At 44.8% G+C, this 27,480-nt stretch overlaps 1 protein-coding gene across 5 annotated transcripts in view; it reads left to right on the top strand.

Moving 5' to 3' along the window:
• Positions 1-27,186, top strand: part of TIPARP (TCDD inducible poly(ADP-ribose) polymerase) — a 68,813-nt gene extending 41,627 nt beyond the window's left edge. For 4 of the 5 annotated variants that reach the window (XM_085304068.1, XM_085304070.1, XM_085304072.1 and 1 more), the window contains 2 exons: positions 1,892-2,167; positions 3,235-4,691. In XM_085304068.1, the coding sequence (XP_085160194.1) occupies positions 1,892-2,167; positions 3,235-3,682 (724 nt within the window). In that variant the 3' untranslated portion in view covers positions 3,683-4,691. The other variant, XR_014895754.1, reaches the window with a different exon arrangement.
• The last annotated feature ends 294 nt before the right edge of the window (positions 27,187-27,480 follow it).

The following is a 27,480-nucleotide window of genomic DNA, read 5'->3' as shown; positions in this document are numbered from 1 at the left end:
GAGATGTGAACAGCAATAGAATTGTTATCTATCTRTAGTTACATTTAGAATCAGAAGTTCCTCTGTAGTTGTTTCTTAGTGCACCTGAGAATCTTAGCATTCCTTAAGGACAGACTGGTTGATTAAGGAAGTACCAGTTTTACATAGTTGTTCAGATAGAATCACATTTGAACAGAAGAAGATTGATTCCAGAACATTGACTCTAGAAAATCTGCCGTTAGCAAAACTTTGAGATTTTATATGTCTCATAGTAAACTTACTTTCTGCAAAGATRAGAGAGTAAGTTTGCCTATCATTCTTGTATGCTAAATCCAGTAGCATATACTCAGGGAGGTAGGATTTGGCCTTGGAGTTGCCAAAACTCAGCTTGCCTAAGATGGCTACACAAGCATTTTCTTTCTTCATTTTCTCCTAATCAGAACAGACTTTCTCCTTACATTTTGATTTTGATATGTAAGCAGAGTAAAAGTGACCTAAGAAACTTAATGCACATGGTTAAGATCAGCTATTCCACACACACAAAAGATCCACCACAGACAGTGGATACCAGTGACTTTATAATCTTTCCTGAGCAGAGTAGAATTGTCTACTTCTGATTGTACTTAACACATCTGTTTTTGTTGGTGGTTTGTCCAGGAGTCAGTAGCACCTTTGTCTATTAGAATACTTTAGTAAAATATTCATCTGGTGAAATTTGAGATAGTTCCATTTATTCTTGCAACTTAAAGGGAACTTTACCAGCTTGTAGGAGCTGAAGATCTACGTACCTGAAGTTTGAAAACCGGAGCCTGAATCTGCAAGCTTTACATGTTCAAAGTATTTTTATTGACGTAACAGGGACAACTCCAATAAGTAAGGATTATTCAGTTGAGTAAGGCTTGCTTGTTCAGATTTTAATCAGGTGAACATAAGCCACGGATTCCATACTCTTTATCTAAATTTAGCAGGTATTACATGTAACAGTTCAGAAGTCTGAAACATTCCACAAAGGTTTAGTTATATTAAGAGTGCAATCTTGCCAGTTCCAAAATCAGTGTTGAAATCAAATTGATTTTACTATAGTCATTTCTTCTCTTTCTGGCATACATTTTGCTTTTCTGCCATAGCTGTTACAGGCATCAGCAATCCTCCTTCTCCCTCTTCTGGCTGCTTACCTGGCAGCATTCCCAAAAAGGAAGGGCTGTTCTCTCACATGGAAATAAGCAACTGCAAATGCAAATCTACATAGGGCTCTGTGCAAATGAAAATAAGAAAGTGTTCCTCAGTATGACACTAGGTAGTACTAAAAACGTATTATCTCTTCTTATACATAATATAGCAAAATAATGCAAGTTTTACCGTGAAGTGTTATTAATTAGGGTCATTCATTGTTTATACTGTACCAGAAGGTATGTATGTTTCTACTTCTCGTATGGTATTCTAAGGAAATGAGGTCAAATGTTGACAAATTAATATTCTTTTCTTATTCTGTATGTCTTATGCTATACATTAAAACCATTAATAGGATGTAGCCAATTTGTAAAATAGTTGTATATGGTAGCATTCAGCCTGCACTCTAGTTGTATAACCACYACTCTTGTCGCCAGCCTAGAATGTGAATAATGATGATGATGATGATAGGCTTTTAAGTCGTCACCAGTCTGTATCATTTCTGTAAGTGGAACTGCATCCATGAAAGCCRAAATGTTGTTATTAATTTTAATGAATGCAGGAGTTATTAAAATAGAAGAAATAGTTGGCAGGTTCTTTTTAAACAAGTATTAAAGATATGTAAATTACTACAGAACTAAAGAGCAGCAATTGTTTAAGATATGTTGATGACTAAATAAATGTAATTTGAATTTCTGTTTGTGAATGTTTAAGTAGAAACTCTTTCTCCTTCCCAAACTAGGACTTTAGGTGGCAATTCTCCAGTTCCCTCTCCACCAACTGAACCAGTTTCTTCACAAGTCTTATCTCCAACTGCTGTTACCTCTCCAAACTTCTACCCTGAGACTTGGATTAGTATGGATCCATCTCAGGACTTCATCCAAGTGCCTGTTTCAAAGGAAGATAAAAGCTATAGAACCATTTATAATCTATTTCACAAGACTGTACCAGAGACCAAATACAAAATTTTGAAAATTCTGAGAGTGCAAAATCAGTTTCTTTGGGAAAAATATAAAAGGTAAGATAATGCAAATACCCTTTTTTTTTACAATAGTGGGGAGGTACCCTAAAATTGGTGATTGGGGCTGTAAAATATAAATTGATCATTAAGCTGAATGCAAAAACTCCAGATTTCTGAAGGAGTCTTCTATTGAATAACTTTGAAAAATAAATATTGCTGATTGCCCATCCAGAAATCTCATGTAAGAGGTTTTATGTGCTATTAATAAGTTTATACAATATATATTTTGTATAAATATATACAATATATTTAAATCTATAGAGTCTATCTGAAAAATATAAGGATGTTCTTTCCATTCAACTTACAAACCAGCCAAGAAGAAACTCTCTTCATCAAATAAGGTCCATTTTAAAAATAGCCATTTGTGTCTTGGTTCCCCAGGACATGGCAACCCAGGATCTGACAGTGCTCCAGCAAAGCTGAAATTTTACGTCAATCAGTCCCATCCAAACCTAAGATGATGTGTTTCAAAGTTATCATCCATTGGTCATTGATAGTAATTGATATGAMATTAGATTTGTGGATTCTCTGTCCCTTCTCAAGAAATGCAAAATCTCAGGAGAAATCAAAGGATGGGTTGTGTGAGCACAGAGACTTACAATATTAATTCGTACAGTATTAATGCCACTACAGAGAATCTTCATCCCCYCTGTCTGACAGTAATATCTCTGTGGGATTTCTTCTGAAGCCATAGTTTAATCCTTGCACAGACATTGTTTTTGCTCTTAAGAGGAGTTCTTTCCACATTCAAGGTGACATACAAAGGTAAGCAGCACTTCTCAGGCTACTTTGCCTCTGCTGCTGTACAAATGACAGAACTCCAGCCTCCAGCAGTATCACTGTTCAGGACCTTTCAAAAATACTAAATGCACACAAAAGTTTTATTTTAAAACAGAAGACYAGTCCTGTTATATATGCAGAAATATTCTCATGTCTCCTCTTACAGCTCTTGTATTCCAGAGGATAATACCGATACTTTTTACTTTAAGAACTGCAGTGAAAATTYATTTTCATGTGCAGAACTACAGTGAATATTCATCTATGCTTTTCATTTTGTATTCCAGGAAAAAGGAATATATGTCTAAAAAAATGACTGGACTTGACAGAATAATGAATGAAAGGCATTTGTTCCATGGCACCTCCCAGGATGTAGTGGATGGAATCTGCAAGCACAACTTTGACCCACGTGTCTGTGGGAAGCATGCTACCATGTTTGGACAAGGCAGTTACTTTGCCAGAAAGGCAAGCTATTCTCATAACTTTTCCAAAAGGTCACCCAAAGGAGTTCATTACATGTTTTTGGCTAAAGTACTGACAGGAAGATACACAGTGGGCAATCACACCATGAGGAGACCTCCACCAGTGAACCCTGGCAGCATTACTAGTGACCTCTATGACTCTTGTGTGGACAATTACTTTGAGCCTCAGATATTTGTCATTTTTAATGATGATCAGAGCTACCCTTATTTTATTATCCAATATGAAGAAGTTAGCAACACTGTCTCTATTTGAAAATCTGTGCTGCTAAATTATTCATTTTAATAAACTCTATTATCTGGCATTTGTAGCAGTTTTTGTGGAAAAAAATTTGGACATTGTAGAATTGATTGACATTACTTGATTGGAAGGAAGGAAATCTCAAAATACAAAAAAGATCTGAAGTGACCAATTGTGTACTTGCTGTTTGATTATGTATGTGCAAATTGTAAATATCTTTCCGTTGTTTATAGTTGAAAATCTTTGCCTTTTGTTAAAAAACACTGTTTATTTATGTTAGTAAATATTCATGCTTAAAAATGTTTGTGCATATAATTTCAATTGTTATGTGTGTATTACAGTGGTGAGAAAATTTTTTATGCCATGGTCTTGAAATCTGACAGAYAGCCATTTCTAAATAATCAAACCAGATAAATTTTGCCCCAAGAATATTAAATAAGAGATTCTGCCAACCATTAGTTTTTATTAAATTATTTAGAGAGCTAAGCAAAGCATGCAGAAAGATGGAGGGGGATCAGAAAACTAACATTCTGCTCATACTTCAGATTATTAAACTTGACAATACAAATAAATGCATCATTTTTGACATCAATTCTAAATTAAGAAAAGGTTAGTATGGAGTACAGTCCGTGAGGGTCTAAAGCAGTGTGGCTTTACAGCAGCTTATGGCTGAACAAGTTTATCATTTTTCTCTGCTCTGGCATTGTGGTGGGGATGGGAACGCCATATGGGAAGCTATCGAAAGACATGTCCATGCTATTGAACCTGTGCACAGCTGGGTATGTGCCATCCAGTCCTCATTACTTTCAAACATTCTGATTTAAAGGAGTATAGYTTTATGGAACATACATCTTGGAAAAGAAACCTCAAACTCTCTTTTAAATGAGATCTTAAAATTTGATAAAGGATTTTTGTTAACGTCACTTAAAACTAATGAAGCTGATATTAAATAAATTAAAAATTGATTGATACATTTAAAATAACTGTGAACACGTAATCCTCATTTAATTAGGGTGTTTTTGTTTTTTCCAGGCAGCTATGCTTGGCTCAGTTGCTCTTCAGTGTGTTTAGTGGTGATCTGGAAAAGAAATACAAAATCATCAGTAATATTTGCAAGTGACCCAAAACCAGAAATGATAAATAATGAAATAGGTCAGTCATTCAAAGCAGCCTGTATTRCTTGGTAAGGTAAGCTCTTTTAAACAACATGTGTTCTTATGCATCTGGATGCAAGATCATATATTTGTATTTTGAAGGCAGGAAGAGAAACAGTATGTAGTACAGAGTTGTAGAACAGGAAACTTATACTAGAATGCTGTTAAACTAAAAGARTCTACACTAGCAGTAGCATCATAGGCTTAAGGCACAGGTCTCCAATGCTAATGGAACTGATTTGGAGTTCCATCCATTGAACTTGCATATTCCAGTTGGAATATCTGAAATCATTATATTTCTTACCTAGTTATGCTTTATGAAAAAAGCAGTCTTTAAAGTGGGATCTTAAGTAATTTCAGAATCATGATTTAAAATTCAGGAAAAGTTAAGTAAATAATAATCACCATTCCAAATCTTGGCATGTTTTGCATTTGTAGTTCAGTTTGTTTTTTCTGAGTCATTTAAAGTATCATGCCACTGTGAAAGTAGCATGCTCAGAATTCACAGGACTCCACCTAGCCACCGTGGGAGTGACCTTCCCTGCCTCCTCACAGTGTGCTCTGTTACTGACTGTCGGTTGGGTTTGTAATTAAAAATTTGTCACAGGCACATTCAGGTCCCTGCGAGCTTGCGTTCTACGATGTGGTTTTAACAAGGCAATAGCTATCACAGGCTGGCTAACACTATAAAATTTTAGTTCCGTGACACGTGTTATAGGTCATGGCCCAGCAAAATTAACCTTGATAATTTTTCACCTCAAGCAGCTCCAGTGAGGTAAAACTGAGATGCCCTACCCATGTTAAGTTTTTTACTCAAGTATCTTATTATAAGAATATACACCTCCTTTATTAGCATGTATGTGGCCTAAGAGCATTTGCCTAGTGTTCACAAAGCAGTAGTGGCCGTTGTATCTGCTAACTGAAGTAGAAGGTATCATGATTTTCTTTGCTGTAAAGGGAACATTAGAGTGCTTGTTGCTTCTGTGACTCAGCAGCAAACCTTCTTCAGCTGAGTTTGGAGCTGCTTGTTTATAATAATGTATTCTGTATCCACTTTGAGGCCTAATAAAAACCTATTTTGCTATAGGAGAGAATTAGTTACTCTCACCAACACTCCTACTTGTTTCCATCACATTGTGTTACTCCTTGCTACCTGCAGTAGCTCAAACCATCTGGTAGGCCAGAAGAAAGGAAAATCCRAGCAGCTGTTTCCAATTAACTACCAATCTCTTCTGAGGCTCTTGGCAGTACAAGAGAGCACTAAAACCTGAGGGAGTTTGTGTTGAGGAAGGAGTTCTGCATTGGTGTGGTAGGATAGAAGATGCCCTTGTGAAGATGCCCTTGTGAAGATGCCCAGATGAGCTGGTCATTTGTTGTAGCCTATTTGATCGAGGGATGATTTCAGAAACGTGAGTTGGTTTGTGGAGGAATGAATTGTAGCTGGTGATAAAGTCAAGTCTAGATTGTCTCAATTTTAGAGCTGTTAAATCTTTTGGCTTACTTTCTCTTTCCTATGATAAGCAGGGTTTCCTGCAGTAGCTGAAGCAATAGCTTGGGAATCCCAGTGCTCTAAGGTGGTAGTGCGCTGATGAGTGCATTTTGTTTGACTATAATGGAATTGGGGTAGAAAGATGAAACTGTATGTTTGTCACCAATTGTCTGCGCAGCCTCTAGATGATGGAAAGAATATTGCCTGCTGCAGCACAAGCACTGCTGTCCAGGTGGAAGAGGTGGAGGGAAGCAGGGTGGTTGCTATTGCAAGGAGTAGAAGTGTGTTGTATTGTCAGGGTGTTTCATGAGTAACACTTAATGCACATCCCTGCTCTTGGAGACTGTGGCAACACCTTGGAGGTTGACAGGCTGGGAACTGATCCAGCAGTAARTAAGGCTCTATTTGCTAAACCGATTGGCTTGAGGACACTATATTACATTTATAGTTTATAATGTGTGTATATATGTATGCACATGGACACACATATATAGAGTGGTTCTGTCAGTCCTGTGATAAGCTATCCTGTAAGGTACCTCTAAGCCCTTCCACTGTTTGCATTCTGGCACATACAAGTTACCAATTTTCACTATAAATAGACATGCACGAATAGAACATAGCGTATTTAATTTCTTAACCAAATTGTCATACAATTTCCTAAACTTAAAAYTGTTCCTTCTTTTACTTTGTTCTACACAAACAGCATTTTAATACATATGCAGAGCAAGGAAATGCTTCAATCTTTTTATACTTCCAGGTGATATAGTTGCTAAGCTCCAGGTATAACAACMTTCAGTGAACTGCAGAAACTCCCAATCTACATCAGCAGCAAGGAGATGAGAAACTCCATAATGTTGCTAGGGAGACATATGGAAGTAAATCTGTTTAGTGAGAAGGAAACTGGCTCCAGCTGTTCACTTTTTCATCTTTTTGAAAAAGAGGTTGATGTTCTTGTGGCTTTCATGTTTAGTAGTACCCTACCCCCCATCAATGGCTTCTGGCCAATTTTATAACTCAGATAAACAGGATCACTATGGAACATGAAACTGCTGCTGAGAGTGGGAAGACTCATCTGTTATACAGGGTACATTACAAGAATACAAAGTCTCATGCTGGGAAGTGAAGACTTCCCTCAGTTCTCAAGCAACTGCTGGGGAAATCAGTCATATTTTTTCTCAGATGCTGTAATGCTGTCTTCTAGAAGATCACATTGTTTTGTCCCTCCTGTTCCCAAAGGGCTTTTATAGCAGTTGGAGTGTAGGAGTATTTGTCTTCTACCAGCAACTTCCCGCCTAAGAAGGCAGGAGGTGTCGGTAATGGATAGTTCTTATTATTTGTCCTCAAATGTTAGCTCAGATCAATTAACCACAATATTGTCTCTTATTTGCATTTTAAAACTGTGCTTTCCTGTGTGTGTGTGCTAGATTAACAAGATCCATAGGAATCCCTCTGTCTTCCAACTCATCTCTCCATAAAGTGAACTAAGGTTAGGACATGAGAGGCCTAGTGTGAACATGCTGGACTGAGTGGGGCCTCCTGAGTTGTTGAATGCAGTCCTACTGCCTGTACAATTTCCCCTTGCAGCTCTGKGCTGGACTACCTCAGGACTGGGAGCACAGCAGCTCCTCTGCATTCCCCTGCCTCAGACAGACTCAAGGAATGATAGTCACACTGCCAACCCCGGCCATATGCACAGGTAATACAGTAGCAGAATCTCTGTAGAGAGATTATAACAAACCTCCCCCGAACGATCCTTTGCTCTCATTCTCCCTCAGGCTCTTACCAGCCTGAGGAAAGATGTGTTTTTTTGACAAGACAAAGGGATTTCATCAAAAAACTCTAGAGCTGATGATGCTCTGCAGACACTGCCCCGAGAGTAAGCCATTAAGGTCAAGCTAGAGGCTGCTTGTAGGTAGTCTCCAACACCACCAGACAACCAGCTGCCATTAAAAGGCAGAAGTTCTGACTCTAAGACTAGAAGCAATACAGTTATATTTAATGCTGTTCACTGTCAGGCTGCTAGGAAAAACCACCACCTCCTCTTCTGAACAACTGAAACAACTGATTTTGCTCTACTAGACTTTGTACAATCTCCAGCCAAAACTCTTCTGTGGAGACTATTGTATAAAATAGTTTTGCTTGTGTCTTAAACTGGCAAATTCTACAGTTAAGGCTCTCAGGATGATTTGTTCACTGCACTGCTCCCAGAGCAATGTGCTCACTGCCTTGTAACGTTCTTATGGCAGTTTTCCTCTACTTTGACATCGTTAGACTTTCATCGTAAGCAAGGGTTGAAGATAATAACAAGCTTTGCCAATATGCCACTGACAATATATTGACAATATTTGTGTAGTTTCCATGCCAACCTATTCCAAAAGTATAAATCATCTCACAAAGGCTTGTGAAACCAGCAGCTCCTTACCATAGGCAGATAGAATCACATGGCCCTCTGTTGAGGGCGAAGGCCTTGATTTCCCCTTTCATGCTTGTGTAAGTTTGAAGTTGCGTGGTCAAGATCAGTTATGCGAACACAAAAGAAGAAATAAGTCGCTAGCCGCAGTCATAGACTTGCGGTGTCCGAATCAGCCTCTTCACCGTACTGCTAACTCATGTTGCTGCACCCTTAGTCGCTGCTCGGACGCCAGCCTTTCACAGCTACTAAATACGGTGTGGCTGGCCTGCAGGAAGGAGGGCCTCCTAGGAGAGGTGTCGTGGTTCGCCTTGCGCTGTGAATGCAAGGCAAACCAGCTGGATGCGGACAATGCGCCAGTGTCTTCCTATAATCTCCCAGAGTTAGTAGAAGAATAATCTTGGCTTTCATCAGCAAAGACAAAAAAAAAGCCTGGGAGGAAGCCTGTCAGACTTCCTGACAGAAATGGGTGTGTGCCACACCAAGGAGAACACGTGCTCAGATTTGCAGCCRGCCGCACCCTGGGTAAGCTAACCCAAAGTTCAAACCAGGAGGTCAGTCACCCACCTTGATTAACATAAATAGTCATTTTACAAAGTTCTCTTTCTTACAGCAAGTTTATCTGGGAGACCGAAACCTGCCTTCAGGCCTGCTTACATAGCAGGACCTTGACAGAATCAATGGAGTTGCATGAGTGTCAGGGTAGAATCTAGCAGGAACAGAACATGCCCGTAATCACTAAGTACACTGTTAATTACCTCCTACATGCATCAGCACAGTTCTTTCCATATCACCAGTTGCTTAAGGGACAGCTCAGCAGAGTGCTCTGAGAAACTAGCTATTACTAAATCCTCCTTGGGAACCAATTCTAATCAGAGAATAGAGACTGGGCCTGATCCAAACCTCATTAATGGGAGATTCCTGCTAGGTTTTTCAACAGAGGCTTGGAGAACTGGTGGGGGCTATTGCAATTCTCCCTATGTGTGTATGTGTGCATATGTATAAAATATGCAAAATATAACTGAACTGAAACCCTCATGCAGTGATCACAGATTGTCTATTTAAATAATTGTTATTCTGTTTCTCACCCTTCCCACTTCCCCCTTACTGTTTGTTATTGAAGTGAACTTTTGTCTGTATTAGAGCACAAATTTTCTGAGGCAGGATTTGTTACCTTGTGTAGATGTGCAGGACCCTGCACAATGCTGTGCTGTGACTTCTGAATAGTGTCTCTGGATTTAACACTGCACAAATAAATAATAATGCTTTCTTGTCCTATTTTGGATAGTCACTTGTCAGCAATTCAAGGATGAAACTAGACAAAAATGAATATTTGCAATAAAGATCTCAATATGACGTTATTTAAATAGGGGGTGATGACAAGCTTTGGGTAAAGCAAAATCATTATCAAAGACCAATCAGTGTAACTTATAGCGCAGGTGGTCCATCTGGAGATGTCAGTAATCAACATGTGTTTGCTGAGAGGGAGTTTCTAGCCAGGGTGGGACTGCCAGGCTTGGCTAGATTGTAGTTATTTCCAGACTTACGGGGAAACTGGAGCACAGACTGTAAAATGTTGTGTGTACACTGGCAGATCTGGATCCCAGGAGGGCTCAATTAACTTACAGTGTGTACTTCAGGAAACCTGCCAGGTTAACACTTTGGGCTTCTACATCTGGAAGCAGAAGTTCAAATTCTTACTTAGGCCGTAGTGAGAAATGTGGTTACATCTGCTTCAGTCACTGGTGGATGTCTGAGTACAATGAAGCTATGACTGAGAACGTTGTCATAAAACGAACTGTACTGAACATAAGGCCAACGGAGTTTCAGTAACTGCACAGGAAACAGTTTTAAACTATGTTCTGAGTTGGCAGCTGGGCAGTAGATCAAAATATTGCTTATTAAGGTGACACTTAATTGCCAGCTACCTGAAATGTTGAGTATAAACAGCCAGATCATTGTAATTCCAATCCGTTCTTCATTCACTTGCGGACCCTTTGCTCACTGTCRGTATGAATCTGTTTCCTAACAGAGGTTTGTGTCTAGTTGGGCTGTAAAATGTTTGGGTTGGGGCCCCAGACATGGTTCTATTTTGGCATTTGTCTCTTGTTCTGGTGATATCCAGGGGCCATAAAGCTAGATTTCTTTAAAGAGAAATAATCTTTGAGTGTAATATTCCCCATCTTCTCCTTACAGATTTTTTGAAGACTACTGTACTGCATCAGGAATATTTTGGGAGGTGGAGTGGTTTGAAGAAACATCGTAGTAGGTCATAGGATAATTCAGATGAGAATTAAGAATCAAGAGGGCTGTAGTCTAACCTTCTGCTCAAAGCAGGGTCACCTATGAGTTCAGACCAGGCTGCTAAGGGATTTAACCAACCTGGTCTTGAAAACCTGCAAGGATGGAGTCTGCACAACTCTCTGGGCAACCTACTGTCCAGTTYCACTGCCTGACTGTCCTCATTGTGAARAAGTTTCTCCTTATCCTTATATCCAAGATCATCCTGCCCCATTATCAGTTTTTGTTGTGTATAGATTGGAAATGGAATCATTTCATTTCCAAACTTAGTGCAGAGGGATTTAGAAGTAGTGGTGGTGACAAGTGAGACCGTAAATCGATGCAGTTCTTGACAGAAGATYGTAAGGGTTAATGTGCAGTAGCTCTCCCGGTGACTTCCATAAAACTTCAGCCATGATMGGAACAGCAGTGCATAACAACTGAGGGACGTGACTGAAAGGATCCCCTGCACGAGCCCAGCGCTGCTCCCTGGATTAGTATGTGGAACAATCCTCCAACACTGTGTTCTTGGGCTTCTGCAGGGTTACGGATTTTGCCGATTGTCTTCCCAGAGAACAGGGGGTGGCAGGGAAATGGATACGAGAASAAAGTATACCTTGATCAAAGGCATACCAGAGCTTAAAATCTCAACTCATTGCTATAGTAACTTGCATTCTCGGAGTGATGTTAAAACAAAAGGTGGTGACGTAAAGCTGCTCTCTGGTAGAACGCGAAGGCCTCTCCTTTCCCAGGCTTTGTGGAGTGATCTCTTCTGTCGAGTCGGGTGTGCTGTCTTCCCTGACGTGAGACTCTTCTGCAGTCAGTGTCAAGGTAGACCGGTCACACTCTGTTCCAGTGTTCCCCCCTATTGGAGGGGAATACCATATTGCCAGCTCTAAGTGCTGAAACTTYGTGAGTCAGGCTACAAAAAGTCAAGTTATTGCATGCAATTCATTAGACTGAAACAAAACATAAAAGCAGAAGGAGTTTTATGCTTCCTGGTAGTGCACGCAGTGCATTTTTCCTAGCACCTTTCACCTCTCCCCATCTGTGAAAAGTTGTGATTCTTGCATGGTGACAAGATTTGGGGACTTAGTTACAGAATTAGAAAGCATCTCTTTCTGAGATTGTGGTTCTTTGTCACTGTCAATAACGGTCAACAATATCATCTCCACACTAACATGATGACAACCAAAAAAGGTTCTCTGAATTATTTTTTATTCTCATATGGCTAGGAAGTTTGTTTTTATGAGAATATTTTTCCATACACAGGACAACAAATGTCAAATTGACCTAAGGATTATTCTTTATTCTTTCCTAAATTTCTTTTGGGCTCCCTTCTCTTCGGCTATCTGGGTACAAGTTGTTTCAGATGTAATTAGGCTATTATAAATGTTCTCCTCTTTTTTTTTTTTTTTTTTTTTTTTTTTTTTTCACAAGGAACACATTCTCATGCATTGATACTACACTTGGATTTATTTTGTTTTGCTTCTTTTCTGTTAGAATTTATGCAGTCTTCTTACCTCTGAAGCTAACCAGCCTAAAATGTTTACTGAACTCCATCCAGGATGGATTTGAGATCTTTCTCAGCAGTGTTTTAAAGATGAATAAGCTGTGCATCTAAATATCATAGGTTTCTGGACCTACAGTAACACCRTGATGTACTCATGACAGGACACTGACTCAGGTTACTAGACATGAAGGAAGTTGTTCTTGTTTGCTGTTTACATGGACACATGTTGGACTTGTTGACTGCCTCAGCTATGACTGRCCAAGGCATGGATGGGCTTCAAGACTGAACTTCTCTCTTTCTTTACCTTAGAAGCAATCCATCCAAGTCAAGTGTTATCAGTGATGCTGTGTCCCAGTGTTGGTGCCCAGCTGTACCTGCCTTGTTGGTTTTCCTAGTGAACCTCTCCTGCATTCACCTGTCCATACTGCAGTCTAGGCACAGCCTTAAGGTACAGGGCAGGTTAGAGATGCTGGCATTCCCATCAAACAACATAACCTGRATGGGGAAGGAATTCTGCATCTGCTTTGATACCTAATGTCTAGTTTGACAGAGCAATGGGGCAAAATGGCTGCAATGTGGACATGCCCTTCGGGACTCCTGCTGATTTGTTGTTAAATATGGGGYCTCTTTTTGATCTTACGAGAGAGGGAGGGAGAAAACGTATGAACTGAAAACACATACAGGCCCAGCAGTGTCTTTTAGATAGCTGAGAGGAAGGGGCTGTCTCTAATTACCTGTACAAAAATACCATTTTGGCATAGCCTGCCTGAGTAAGTCTTGTAGTGGATGAAAATAAGCGTGTTTCTTAAGGCTTTTGGTCTCAGCTGTGAGCTTTCTGTCCTGTGCGCATACCAGAGGAGGGCAAACTCCTTCCCAGGTGATTGTTAAACCACCTTCAACCTTTGGCAGGCTGTGGCATTGATGTGGCACTATCATAGCAAGCCAGCTTTTTTCCTGCAGATCAACAGTGTAGCTTGAGACAAGCAGCAGCATCTGTCCACTGCAGAGGTCCTTTCCTGCCAGGCTTCCCTTCCTGTCACGCTTGGAGGGTTGCTACCACTCCAGCAGGACTCTAAACAGTTGGTTGTATCCTTTAGCAACAACAGAATGAACTTTAGTTGAGAATAAAGCAAAGCAGTCAGAGGAAGAAATGCACTGTGTTAACAGCTATGTTTGACACGGATGGGCATTCCTGCTTCTGCARCTCTGCTCTCTGTGCTGGAGTACACCATGTACTAGTGCGCTAGCCAAGTTACGTTTTCAGTTTGATTCAGTTGCCACACACAGATCCTCCAGTGTGCTTTGCAGATGCATGTGCTGGTGACTAACACATTTTGAGTGTCCTGTGGTGGATCTAGGACTTTGGCAACCAGATGTTTCTGCTCAGGGCCATGGGTTATCTGCACRTTCACGGTGATGTGTTACTCAAATTTCCTGCCTAGCCCTTGCCTTGTGTGAGCAATTTGCAAGTCTTCTGCATGTCAAGGAAGCACAAGCTTTAGGAGTAGGAACGCAGTACAAAGAGGGATCTGAATCATCAAGTCTAGTCCTCTGCCGGTACAGGCACTCACGTCATTAAGCCTCTTTAAGAGATTCCTGCTCTACCTACTTCCAACCCCAGTGCTGATCTAGAGAATAAGCTTTGCCTTTGGGAACACATATGTCAAGAGGCTGCCATACAGTGTGCCAGCTGCTCACAGTGCAAGGTCAGATGTGTACCCAGGCTTGATAGCTTTATGATTTCTCAGACCTTCACAAAAACTGTTGGAATAATTAGGCATTGCAATTCAAATTTAATAGTGCGTTTCCTTTTGGTTTGGGGCTTCACAGGATACGTCAGCGCTTGCCCAGATGACATCAGTGACACTTCCTGATGGAATCAGCTCAAGCTCTCTCTTGACGGTTTCTGGGTTAGCCTTACCCTGCAAACTGCAGCTCAGCAGAGACCTGCGTTGTCCGCTGCCCTCCGGGTTTTTAAGGGGGTTTAATCCGTGTGTGTCCATCAGCCCCTTATCACGCCTAGTTGGCAAGCAGCCTAATGCACCTCTTTGATGCTGTGCCTYCACTCATCCAGGCCATGTGACGGACAGGTCCTTTCTGCGCTGGCCCTTTGAGAAGCGCCTGCTGGGAGGGAGGCGAGTCCCTGGTACAAAGCAGGCCGATACTCGCTGCGTGAGGTATGCAACCTTGCTGGCCTAGCAAGTGCAGCTTGCCAGACTCGAGCTCCCTGGCTGTGTGCCATGGTGTGGGAATTTGCCAAACCACCCCTGCTTTCTAATGGAGTTTAATAATAATAATAATAAAATGCTGCCCCAGCAGCCTGCAGAGGTAGGAGTCTTTTTTTTTCTTCTTCTTCCTTCTCCTTCCTCTCATCAGCTCACAAAGCGCTGGGTGGAAGGAAGTTTAGAGCAAGCTCTGGGTGTTGGGGCTGGGTCATGTAAGTTCACGGTTTGGCTGCAAACTGCCAGTTACAGTGGCTGTCACCAGCGCCTGGAGAGAGCCGAGGACAATGTGCCTGCCCGCCCCAGGAAACCTCCTTCTTCCTCCAAGGTTGTTCTGCTGCTTGTGAAAGGTGGCTGCGCTCTTCCCCTCCCTGCAAAGACTGCTCTGTTACTGCTGAAGGCTCCCTTTGCTGCTGCACCAAGGGGTCTTTGTTAAAACCCAGCACAGCTCTTCTAATTAGCGCGCCGTGGCCCCGGCACGCGGGCTGGCGCTCCGTCTGGGACAGCCTGGCRAAGAATTTCCTGCCAAAGCCACCAGAGCTGGGAACCAGCACTGGGTTGTGGGAGAAATGGGCAGGTTATTAAAAGCCCTAGATGAAACTCCTGAGATGGGAGTAGGAGGAGAGGAGAGTGAAAAGGAAACAAGGAAGTGATCTAAGAAAAGTGAGAATTGGTTTTTGTGAGGAGGAGGAAGGGAGAGTGAAAGGCGGCCGGTAAGGAGTGGGAACAAAARCGGGACAGAATAATAAGACGTGCTCAAGGAAATGGCCATCAGGAAACCMTTGGGGAAAAAACCCTAATAGAAATTGAGAGAGGGAGGAGAAGAAACCTAGGAAATGGAAATGAATTAGCTGTAAGCCAACTGTAAGAAAACACCAACAGAGCTGGCTAAATAAGAGTATGCAAAACCCCACAGAAGTCCAAACCCACAGGTGTGGTTACTGGAGTTTATCGTGAGGGGGTTGTCTCTGTGAAACCAGGTGCTGCTTTACATACACTCACGTGCTCCGGGGTCTCTCCCYGATGCCTGGTAATGCTGAGAGGCTGGTAGCCGCGCCGTGGCCTGGAGGGAGAAGCAGTCTCTCGTGCAGTGGGTGTCTTGAGCGAGTTAGGTTCTCCTTAATGCTCTTGCGAAGACGAGCTCCAGTGCTGCGCGTGCTGTCACTTCACCTCTGCAAGAGGGCAAATAATTCTGTCTTGCCTTTCTCACATCCTCTAGGAAGTGTGTGATAACCATTTTAAGTGTTTTGCAGTGGGTACGTAGAGCAAACTGTTCCACATTAGCTTCCTGGGAAGCAGTGAATGCTGAAAGGACCCATTCCCTCCTTGGCTCTCCTGGAAATCAGGAAAAGYGAGTGATCCAGTGGGGCTCTGCGATCGTTAACCTGCTGCTTATTCACTTTGCGAGAGGGCATGACTCTCAAAAGGAAGCTTTTGTTTTGTTTTGTGTTTTTCCATTCAACTTGTGGCATCACATTAGAATATGCAAATATACACTTTGTACCAGAACACAGGAGCAGCTGCTGAAGTTGTTCATGCACRTAGTTTCTTGCATGACTGTTATTTTTCACACAGTCTTCTAATGACTATGTCGAGTGTTTAGAAAGACTGGCTAGGAATTTGTGGGCACACCGTAAAACATTTGTCTTTTGTTTATTTTTGGGGAGGCTTTTGAAAAATGTTGCCTCTTAGTCTGGATTTAAAAAATAATTAATTGAATTCAACTATAGCCACTCTACACTGGATAAGGCCACACTTCCTTTATTAAACCTTTGAGGAAAAAAACAGTGAGTTAGGATTACCTAGCAGACTATACACTGGACCACACTCTCTGTCCTCTAACGTATACYTGTAGTTAGCAATTAAGCTAATGGATGTTGCAAATAAAGCAGAACTTGGCTAGGTCCCTGTTTTATGTATCAAGTAAATTTATGAGTTCTTTCACATCATTAGCTTCTTGAAACAGAGTGGCTAAATCCCCATAGGAGAGTGCTGGTTGACAGATTAACGTTTTATGGGTTTATTGCTGCCGTGTACCCCAGGTGCAAATTTTGCGCAAACACACCTTCCGAGCTGCGACCGGAGCGGCTGGGCGGTTGCAGGTCTCTCTCGGCTGTTTACCCAGCATCAAGGTTTTCTTCTGATTTTCCTTAACTGTACTTAGACTGATGTTCACCTTATCCTGCGTGCAAACAGGCAAGACAGTGAAAAGTCTTGTCCAGTCTTTCACTTTGAGGAATTCACATTAGGGAGTTGCCTGAGGAGTAATTTATAAGAAAATATTCTTGTTTCAGAGTGCTTCCAAAAAATTCAAAAAAAAAAAAAATCTTTTTGCTCTTGGCGGCAGGGAATTAAATGAAACAGAAGTTTGGTAAAGTTAAAAGTTCAGTGCCCGACTCGCAGCGAGAGCAAAAGTTGGGTTTTGCTCTCATGGACGATCGCTCCGCTCGTGTTGTTTTCAGCTGGGGCTTTTTCTGAAATACGAATGTGAATTGTTTTAAAAAAGTTCCATATTTCYTATTATTTGGAAAACAAGCTTGAAAAATGTACCAGTTCCTGGGAGCAGCTGTGTTCGCGACAGCAGGCCTTGGTAGCAGGGCTGTGGGCCGCTGCTGCGGCCGTCCTCGGAGGCCAAGCCTGCGCGCGCAGCAGTTCCCTCGGCGCCTCGCGAGAAGGGGAACGTAGCCCTGGGGTGCTGCGCCCTCCTGAAGGTGCTCCTAGAGAATGACAGCGTGCGGGGAAAAAACAAGGAGAGCTTTTGACCTTCTGAGTAATCCACATCTCGCTCTCAGTTTGCCAAAGCCTATGCTATGGTCCCAGGTTTACCCAGGCACCGCAAACGTGGCCTTGGCAGCTGCTGCTGAGAAGTGCCTTCCCCCTTGGTGCTATCCCAGCCCGGAGGCGCTGCCACGTGCCCGCCGAAGGTCCGAGCGGCGCCGCAGCACGGCCTCTCCTGGCAGGGCACGCTCCGAGGGTGCCTCTCTCTGCTGCGGGCAGGAACAGCCTGCCGACACTCCTGGAGAATCGCTGCCTTGAACAGGGTTTGCAAGGCTTTCTCCAGAGCGGCCGGCTTGTGACAGCCTTGGCGGCCCTTGGACGGGCGCTTTCTGCAAGAGCTGGCTCTGAAAACTTGAATTAATGAGAGAGAGAGAGAAAGCAGGATGTCTGTGAATATTTAAATGGGAGTCAGGGTATATGTGGGGATGGATGCTCCCCAAAGGGAAATTGGATCCATGTGGAAACACRTGTGGGTGGGCTGTTCGAAAGCTTTGTGTTTCATGCTGGAGTTGGTTGAGGCAAACACRGACTTAGTCCTTGCCCAAGAGCTGGCTACAATTGATCCCTAACAAATAAAATATTACYGTGCCTGCAACAGAAATAAGACCAAGCTGGGGTGAAACTTTCTATTTGCTACAGCTGTTCATACCACTCAAAGGTCCCCTTTTCATTAATGTTTATCATGAGTGAAGGCTTTTACTGGACTCACTTGGCTTTGGATCAGTTTTTAAAGGCCAAGCCCTGCTCCCAGTTCTGCTAATATCGAGACTCTGCACGAACTCCAGTAACATAAGCTGGGGCGCTGGCAGGTTGAGTCGGGGTGTGCTTTGCCTGGGCCAGGATGCTGGGCTGTCCTGGGCAGCCTTTTCCACGGCTGCTGAGCTGCAGAGTGAGCAGCTGGCAATGGTGGAGGGCGAAGCAGAAGGAATACTCTGTCTGCTGGCCTGGGTCTGCCCCCCTGGAGCTGGGGGAAGGCCGGCAGATTCTTGTTTGGGCATGTTCTGGTTTATTTTGCAAATATCTGTGGAGTTGTATATTTATGTTTGATATGGCAAGGTCAAAGAAATATGCTTAGCATGAATGCCATGATTGCTCTTAGATCCTGGAAGAGTTTGTTGCAGAGCTCTGGCCTGACTGGGAGCAAGTCCTGCTCTGGCATCCGGGGCTGCTCCGGAGGAAGCCCCTCCTTGGTGCCACTTCGGCTCGAGCCCCTTCAGACACTGCTTCAGCTCGGACGGTCCTGYGCCCATCGGGCACCAGACCACAGCTCACTGACGTGCCCAATTTTAACCCTGCCCCATGGCCAGCTCRGGTAGGGGGTTTGCAGGGAGATCTCTGGTGTGCACTGGTGCTGCTACGTGGGCACTGCAGCCTCCTGTCTAGCCGAGTTAATCTGGAGCTGACAAAAAGGTGACCGTGCACGTGCAGGCTGCAGGCTGCTTGCAGAGGATGTGCTCTCTGAAACGAGCAGCGACAGCAGGATCCAGAGGAACACTTTCTGCTTGGCAGAGCAGCCATCTGCCTGCTGCGCTTATCCCACCTACTCTCCAAATTCTCCATTATCCTCCCGCAAGAACTTCTGCTGTAATTACATCTTGCCATTTCTCAGAAAGAAATGCGAAGGTGGCATGAGCAGAATCAAGTATAAATAAAAAGCTGCTGCAGAGACCTTTCTATATCTAAGCTAGGGGAAACTGCTTACTGTTTTGTTTGTGCAGTGTAGAGCTTCACAGCCTTTCACCCGTGCTGGTCCTATAAATGAACACAGCAGCATAGAAATGGAGACAGAACTTTTCCACAAACAGAGAGTAATTTCATATGYGCATCCTCAGCTGCTTTTACAATACCCAACTTGTGAAAAACAAATGGGACATGAAACAAAGTGTCTAAAAGCACATGAAGACCTGCGTCTGCCTTTGAAAAAGCAGTGAAAAGAAGTTGTGCAGTTCTCTGACCGTCTCAGAGCTGCAGGAGGAAGTTGGCTCTGGGTGACCTGGAGGGCCCAGGTGAGGCTGGGAGCCCAAGTCTATAAATTTAGCATGCAGTAACCGCGTGGGTTAGTGTTGGGCCTGGCAGGGACCATAAACCTGTGCTCAGGTTTTGTTTCCCAGGTTGCTCTGAGAGCAGGGGGGAAAGAGCTCGCAAAAAGGACGGCTCCTGCTTGTATAGCACAGGCTCCATGTAGGATCTGAGCTCTTTACTGCTGCCCTTACAAACAGCACAAAAACAAGAGGGAGGTGTTACTCAAAGCTTAGAAACGGCTCTGCACACCTTTGCAACTAACTGGGGAGCTTGACGTTTTGCAGCTAACCTGTTCAGGGTTTYCTGCGCCCTGGGGGGACACGTGGCTGAGGCCCCGGCCTTGCGCTGGAGCTGCATGGAGCAGGACGTGGAGCTGCTGTAGGGCAACAAGACGAGAGTTTCCAGCAGGGACCTTGGCCGAGTCAGACGTGCCGTTTTGCTGGGGGTAGTTGGGCAGCAGCCCTCTGCCAGCCTGGAGGACGAGCAGAGCAGCAGGTGTTTGGAAGGCTAGTCTGGACCTATGAATTTGGGGTAGATTTCCTTTTCCTTGCAGGTGTGAACCCTGTCTTATTTTGCCTGGACAAAGTCAACATGCTTCAGTTTTCTGAAGAGAAACCAGCAAGTGGCAAATCTGTGTGTGAGATCAGATATCTCTATACCTGCCCTTTTTGTAAGGCTACGCCTTCTGCAAAAGGAAATGGAAACCATGAAACCGCTGCCTGGTGTGAGTTCCTACTGCTGTTTTTCCAGATTGTAATACTGGAAATAACTTTCTAGATGCACACACAGTGACTTGTCAGTGTTTTTGTTCTGCAAAAATGCATCATCATAACCAACAGTGTCCTCACTGGAGAACAAAAATAAGCACGTTGCTAAGGATGAGCTGACATCCTTGCATAGCAGTAAGAGAGCTGACTAGGTTGCAGTTACTTATGTTGTACTAATCAAGGGGATTTCATTTGTGTAGCTGCAGGTATTTTCTGGATAGCAGAACGTTACAGGTAACATGAGACAAGGAAAGCATCAGCTCTCAAGTGCAGATTGGCAGAGGTGGAATGGGCATCATCTAACTGCAAACGTTTGCAAGGGCAACCACTTGCAGTAATGAGCAAAGTCTCAATGCCATTTTAATGGCTTGCTGTCAGAGGGACAACATTTGGCTTATACCTAGAGTATGTCCAGTGCAGTCTTAAGTAGTCTCATTATGAGACATCAGGATTATTCTTTCTCTTTCCTTCTCTGAAAGATGCCTTCAGGCTTCTACCAGGGCTCCATCTAGACTACTTTGTGGCATGTTGTAGTAAATGGGTTATAAGTCTGCCCTGCTAAGAAGTGAGAGTATATTTCAAGTATCATGAAAAACAGGGCCAGAAAAGACCTCAAGGTTTGCCTGTCCTAAGGCAGGATTAACTTCCAAACTCATCTTGATTGAAGTCAGTGCAGCATATTCCTGAAATCATTTGGAGATGGAAAACTCAGAAGCCTCCTGAATATCTAGTGCAGTTATTAGAGATGACTAACCTAACTTTGATTTGCTGAAATGTGAACCTGTTATTACTTGTCCTTTCCACAATAGTCACTGGYCGTTTACACCCTTCTTTTTTGTAGCCACTTTTTGCATACTTAAAAGTGCTGTCATGTTGTGCCTCAGTCTTATCTTCTGTAGCCTAAACAAACCCAGTTCTCTCAGYCTTTCCCCACAGGTCGGGCTCGTCAGAGCTCCCATCATTTCTCTTTCCCTTCTCTTAGTTTTCCCAGGGGGGGTTGTACCTTCTTTCATGCCTGGAGCCCCAGGCCGCGGCCCTGTGGAGCTGAGAGCAGCCGAAGGATTGCTTCACGTATCCTTCAGCAATTCCTGTATTTATACAAAACAAATTTGTTGTTTGCKCTTTTTTTGCAAGAGCTGCCGTTACTGACTCATGCTGAGTTTGTGATCTGCAACTAAATTATACCGGAGGTGATGATCGTCGGGGCGGGACTGCGTGGCAGGGGCACGCTGCGAGGCTGCTGCAGTGTAACTACCCGTGCCGCGCGGCGTGGTTAGTGGGACGATCGCCTGCGAATCGGGAAACCGCGGTCGTCTTCCCGGTTTCCAGCTTTGCTGCTGACCTGCCTTACGATCCCGCCTGAGTCACGTCCCCTTGCCGCCCGCCGTTTCCTCCCCGTAGCCTGCYTGCCTCCTCAGACCGGAGCTCTTCGGGGCAGCGCTTCTGCCCGCGTGCTGGTCCGTGCCCGGCGCCCGGGAGCCCCGAGGTCCCTTGAGCCCCTGGGCACAGCTGTAACGCAATAACGCCTGGGTCCGTGCTTTTCCGGTGAGGAGCACACTTCCCCTTGCGTGCTGAGAGCCCCGATGCCTCGCTCGTGAGCAACGCCTCTCCGGGGCGCCGAGACACGCGAGGTGCTCGGCGGTGACCAGGGGCCGCGGCCGGTCCGCACGCGCAGCCGCCTCACGTRTGGAGGGTGCGCGCTCGCAAATAGCCGCATTTTAAATGCATAGTGAATTTGAATTTAACAAGCATCCTTATTAATTCAGTATCAACAGATTATTAAAAACAGCTTTATTGGAGGTTAACAGATGGAAAAGGGAGTGACATGGTGACACTGCYGCTTAAACACACAAGCACTGTGTGCGTGGGGGGGGTGAGCGCCGCGATCACGTGAAAACCGCTGTTGTTTGCCAAGGAAAGACTCTCAACAGGAAAATGACCTTGCAGCCCTGCCCTTCTGCTGTTTAACCTCACTGCTGTGCTGTCACGCCGGGAGGAGCAGAGGAAGGACTGGCCGTCCCGCCCGGCCCTGCGCCTCCTCAGTGCATGTGTTTCTGGCAGGAGGGCGCTTTTCGCGTGAAATCGATTGCTGTCCGGTTAAATCTGACATCAGGGAAAGACGCGGAGGCGAGGAGCGGCGGGCGGTGCCCGCCAGTGGAAACTCTTAGTGGCTGAAGAGCTTAGAGGAGCGCGGGCTGCGTGCGAGCGGCGGCCGGTGATCCGGGGGCGAGGAGCGGCTGCCCTTCCCAGGCGCTGCCTTCCCTCTGCGTTTTAGCGCTAGCGGCCGCAGAGCAGCGGCCGAGCGACCCGCTCCGAGGACCTGCGGGCGTGCTCGTCTCCTCTGTGAAAGCCCGGCATCGCTCCGGTCCCTCCGCGGCAAGGGCCCAACCGCAGGGCCCTCRCTTCGCCGCGGGGCAGCTGCTCACGCGCACGCTTCCGCCGGCGGAGCGGCCTCCCTGCCGAGGGCCTGCTTGGGGGGTGAGGAGGCATTTCCGTGGTATTCGGTATTTCCGTGGCCGCAGTGCAGCCAGCTGACTGTGCTGGCCGGCGAGCCCTTCCCCTCGCCAGGAGCGCAGGTTCGTGCTCAACCCTAATCCGCAGATCAGCTCTGCAGTAGGTCGGAACCACTTTAATCCGCTGCAGAAAGATAACCGCCACAGTCAGCTCGGACAAACCGCTCTTTACCATARTTGTTCGCCTGCAGATTGCGTATGACGCGTTGTTTACTCATCTATAAATAGTTCCTGCTGAACAGTGTTCGCAGAGCGAACCTAAAATGGGATGTTACCAAAGAGCTGTCAAAACAGCTCTCAAACTGAAATATGCATATATGGATTAGCTCTGCTGCCAGTCCCCTTAAATTATAGCTTACACACCGGCAATTTTTGGTAAATACTCTGAGGTATTTCTTTATGCACAGGCGTTGGAGCAGCAAGACCTACATTAGTACTACATGCAGGTGCTTTCTCCTCAGCCTGGCTTGCGCTTTCGGAGTGCTCCATGAAGACAGCCCACGGCCTCAGCACCTGATGTCCCGTAAGAACGGCTGTACTGGACCGTGCCGAAGGTCCGCCTGGCACTCTGCTGCCCCCAACAGCAGATGTTCGGAGGAGAGCACAAGAAACACACAAGAGTATGAAACCTTCTTGAGGCTCAGGTCATGTCTAGTGAAAAATCTTTGTATCTTGTGGTCTGTCTTGTTTCTGTGAAGATGCCCTCCTGTGAAGGACAGGTCTCTAGACTGGCTGTAAGTGCTTGCGTCTCACCCCACCCCTTTTCTGGTGTGGCCATCTCATGTGCGGCCCCGCATGCTCTAGCAGAGGAGCAATTGCAAGCGTGGGCTCTGGCACGGCTGGCACGCCGTGGGTTTGTGGGCATTGTAGGGGCCACCTCCAAGGACCGTGTGGCTCCAGTCCCCCATGCACTACAGGGAAGGACCAGTTAGTTACCCCAAGAGCTTCCCAGGGAACAGCTGTGCTGGTGCTCTTGTCTTTTTWTGAAAAATGAATATTTTTCTTGAGTTTCCTCTCTCTGAAACTGATAGGCAACAACATGCTGGGAGGCAAGCCTCGTCGATTTCTTGCAGAATCTTACCAAATCCTCTCTGCGGGGATTTTTTCTTCTCTGCTTCGTGTCAGATGTGCTGGGATGTGTGATGCAGTGCGCTCTACTGTAATGCCACCTAACGAGCAGGTTTTCCACCCCCCGCCTCCGTCCCCCRGTTCTCCAACTTCTGCAGTATCTCAGCTGTGGGAAATGGAAGGCTGACCTCCCCACTTGATGGAAACCTTTCATTTTGGTTTTTCTAGTGGCTGCATATCCAGAAGGCCAAGCTAATTTCAGTTTTGTGACAGTAYCTCCCCCAATCCCGTCAGCTACCACTTCAAACATACACTGATTTTTTACAGTTTGCTCACCAAACTCGCCTGTATATATGCTTAATCAAAAGAGTTGACACGAGTGGTCTAGTGTGGTTGCAGCACGCACCTAGGCACAACTCGCCTAGTCCAAAGGAATGTTTGCTGAAAAAGGTTTCGAATTTGGAGGACCACGCTGCCAGGGCCTGGTTCTGCTCACGCGTTTGCGTGAGTAGTTGCGATGGAGGCTGAGTGCTCTGATAGCTGTGATAGCGTTTTCTTTTTTCTTTTTTTTCCAGGTATGCAATACCTAAGCTAATGGAGCCTAAAGTGGCCCTTGAGAACCATGTTTAGCCCAGCCCTGTCTGACTCCTGTGCAGGGCGCTCGACAGCAGTGCGACTAGCTGGGGACTCACGGGCCRGAGCAGCAGAGAAGGGAGAGCAGAGAAGACCCTTTACGGTCCCTGCCCCTTCCCCTGGCCRCATGAACTCCGTCTCTTCAGCATACCAGAGCGGAGTTGTGACAACGCTGCAGAATTTGAATGTGCTGCCTTCAGCCCCTGTAAGGAGACCCTTTAATTCACGTAGGAAAGCGGTAGACAGGCTTTTTTTTTTGGCCAGAATTCCTGTATGTTATTCCAGAATGAAGTGGCAGAGATACATATTGGATCTGAGCAAAGGAGATTTGCTGTAGTCCCTCAAATGGTGCAYTTCAAAAGGGGACATCTTGCAGGCGTTTATGAGCATCTTACATAAATGCTTTGATAAAAACATTACAGTTCAGCAATGCTGTGCAGACTGCCCTGAACCTGCTTTGTATTTTGAGCCTGGGTTGGGAAAAAGTGCCAGTTAACAGACTTCCAAACACAGTATAGCTGAGAAGCTACACAAAATCTTGAAAAACACTCTAGTAGGATTACAGAATCCCTTGAGGCAAGCCATGAAAAGTTGACAGAGCTTTAGCTGGGCTTGGTGGCGGCTGCCCAGCACAGGAGCAGTACTGATTCTCGTGGAGAAATAGGAAATTTGAACTAGGAGCAGGGAGCCCATCTCCCTGCTACTATTCCTTAGTAGCAAATTATCTTCTTTTATGGTCCTCCCAGTGGGCACAGCTCAGCAATGAGTTTCCAAACGAGTGTCTGCATCAGTGGACTGTCCTGCCCTTTTGGGGGCTGTGGATGCTCAGCACTTTGAAGAATTCAACTCTAAGTGTTTAGGTCTGGAAGGGAAACACATGAATAAAGTCCTGAGTTAGGGATGGCTGTTGTGAAATTATTGCCCCTTTGCTTTTAGAAAGGGCAGTCTTACTGTGCCGGTGCACAGCGTGCAAGGAGCACTTGGAATTTGCTCTCTGCAAGGCAATATTTATTTGCCTTCATTCAGCTGATATAAAAAGACCCTGAAACTGCRGAGAAGGGAGCAGTTCCAACACCTGCTATAAACAGCCATTCCGGAGCTATTGTCTTCTTGCAGGAACTTGTATGTTTAGTAAAATTTCCTAGGAAACAGCCTGGAGGAATAGTAACTGGGCATGTGGTACCTAAATATAAGAACTTAAAATGAGTCTCATGCCAAAAAATAGATAACGTAATGTACTGACGCTACTGATAGCCAGAAGGATTCATGCCTGCCAAAAATAACTTTGCTAAACTAAAGTCGCTGCAAAATGATACTAACAGGAATAATTGTACACCTTAACAGACCCTCTGTGCCAAGTTTCAGGCTCATCCATTTAAACAGTAGGCTACTGAAAATAAGACTTTGCCATGAACACAATGGAAACATTCTTGGCCAGAATATTGCACAATATCATTCTTCAGTGTTTGTTACCTCCAGCCGGAGTGCTTCAGGTTACGACCGATCSTGTCAGAGCCAGGGGAAAAGCAGTAGCAGCGTTTTTATCAGCCCTGAGAAAGGGTATCTCCGAAGGAGCACGGAGAGAGGGCTCGTAGTGCAGCAGGTGAGGTTCTGTCTGCGTCCTGGACCACGGCTCTGCCAAAACGCTCGTGCTAAGGAACAGYGGAAAAGCTGCAAAACCTCCTTGCAGGGGGCTCTGCCCCGTGGRGGGCCCGGGGCTTTCAGCCCCCGCTGTCCTCGCCTCCGTGCCCGGCGCTGCTGTGTCTTGCGAGTCACCGCGCCGCGTCCTGGGAGAGGCGCGTGCGCTGCTGCGGCGGGCGTGAGGGGCGTTAGCCAGAACCCAGGTCCTTTGGATTTATGTCCAACCACTAAAGCGAAGAGCTGCCTCGAATCTGGAAGTGTRCCTCAGAAGTCCCTGTATGAAGGGAGACATTCAGCTCCAGCTTCAAAATCTCCCAAATGCTCCGAATCTGGGATCTTCAGTTCTGCAGCTACTGTGTATAAGGATAGCCTGGGCCACTGCTGTCACGTTAATTTATTTTAGGAGCTGGGAGGCAGGGTCAGAATTTAAACAACTGTGATAATGTTGTGAATCGGGCCTGTGTTTGTAAGGCATTTTATATTCTTTTCTTCCTAAAAAAGTAAATTCTGGTATTTAAATGCARTGATATTTCAGCACTGCAGACTTGCAGGTTTTCTTCGTTTTGCATGCCTAGACAAACTACGTACAGATGTACAAGAACTAGGACCTTTTTCAGAAAAATCTTAAGCAACTAAATTTTATGCAAGAGTTCATACTCTTGCCCAACAGGACAGCTTCTTATTGCAAACATCTTCCTAGAACTCCTGTCATGCCAAGTTGCATGAAGGACTTGGTAAGGAAATTTTCAGTAAATACCAGTATGGAATCAAATTCCTTGTTTATTTCCCATGAACTCAACTTTTGCTTTGTCGGAYTAAATGGCTTTAATTTCACCCGGGTAAGTGTGAGGCCAGTATGCTCACTGATGCCTTTTCCAGATAATCTTTGGTTGTGATCTCTGGAAGTCAGAAGACTCCTACTGAGATGCATCAGGTTCTTCCTCTCTCACTCCTGCACAGTTTCCATTGCCAGAGCATTAAGCATGCGAAACAGATTTTAGAAATATGCAATAAAACTGTAGAAGTGTTTATAGGAGTCTACATTTTTTACAACATTCTGGAAGCCTTTAGCTTTTCTAATATACAAAAATGAATAATTATTGCAAGCAGCATACCAGTTAAATGACAAATATTGTTTTGTATTGCAAACACGCCGTGCGTTGCAGTGTGGCTCACTGGCTCATTTACAACAGCAGTTGAACATTACAAGACATTCGCTACTCCGAGCGGGCAGAAGAACAGCACTGCTGGCAACCTGCTCTCGTAATGGTGACCAGCTGTACCTACCAAACATTCCTGCTTGCTCTCCGGCGCTCCGGGCTT

Source organism: Rhea americana, unplaced genomic scaffold, assembly GCF_003343005.1.
Source record: "Rhea americana isolate MKP2758 unplaced genomic scaffold, rheAme1 scaffold_202, whole genome shotgun sequence".
Taxonomy (NCBI): Eukaryota; Metazoa; Chordata; class Aves; order Rheiformes; family Rheidae; genus Rhea; species Rhea americana.
The sequence above is the reverse complement of the archived record's forward strand: the minus strand, read 5'-3'. Positions and strand labels throughout refer to the sequence as shown.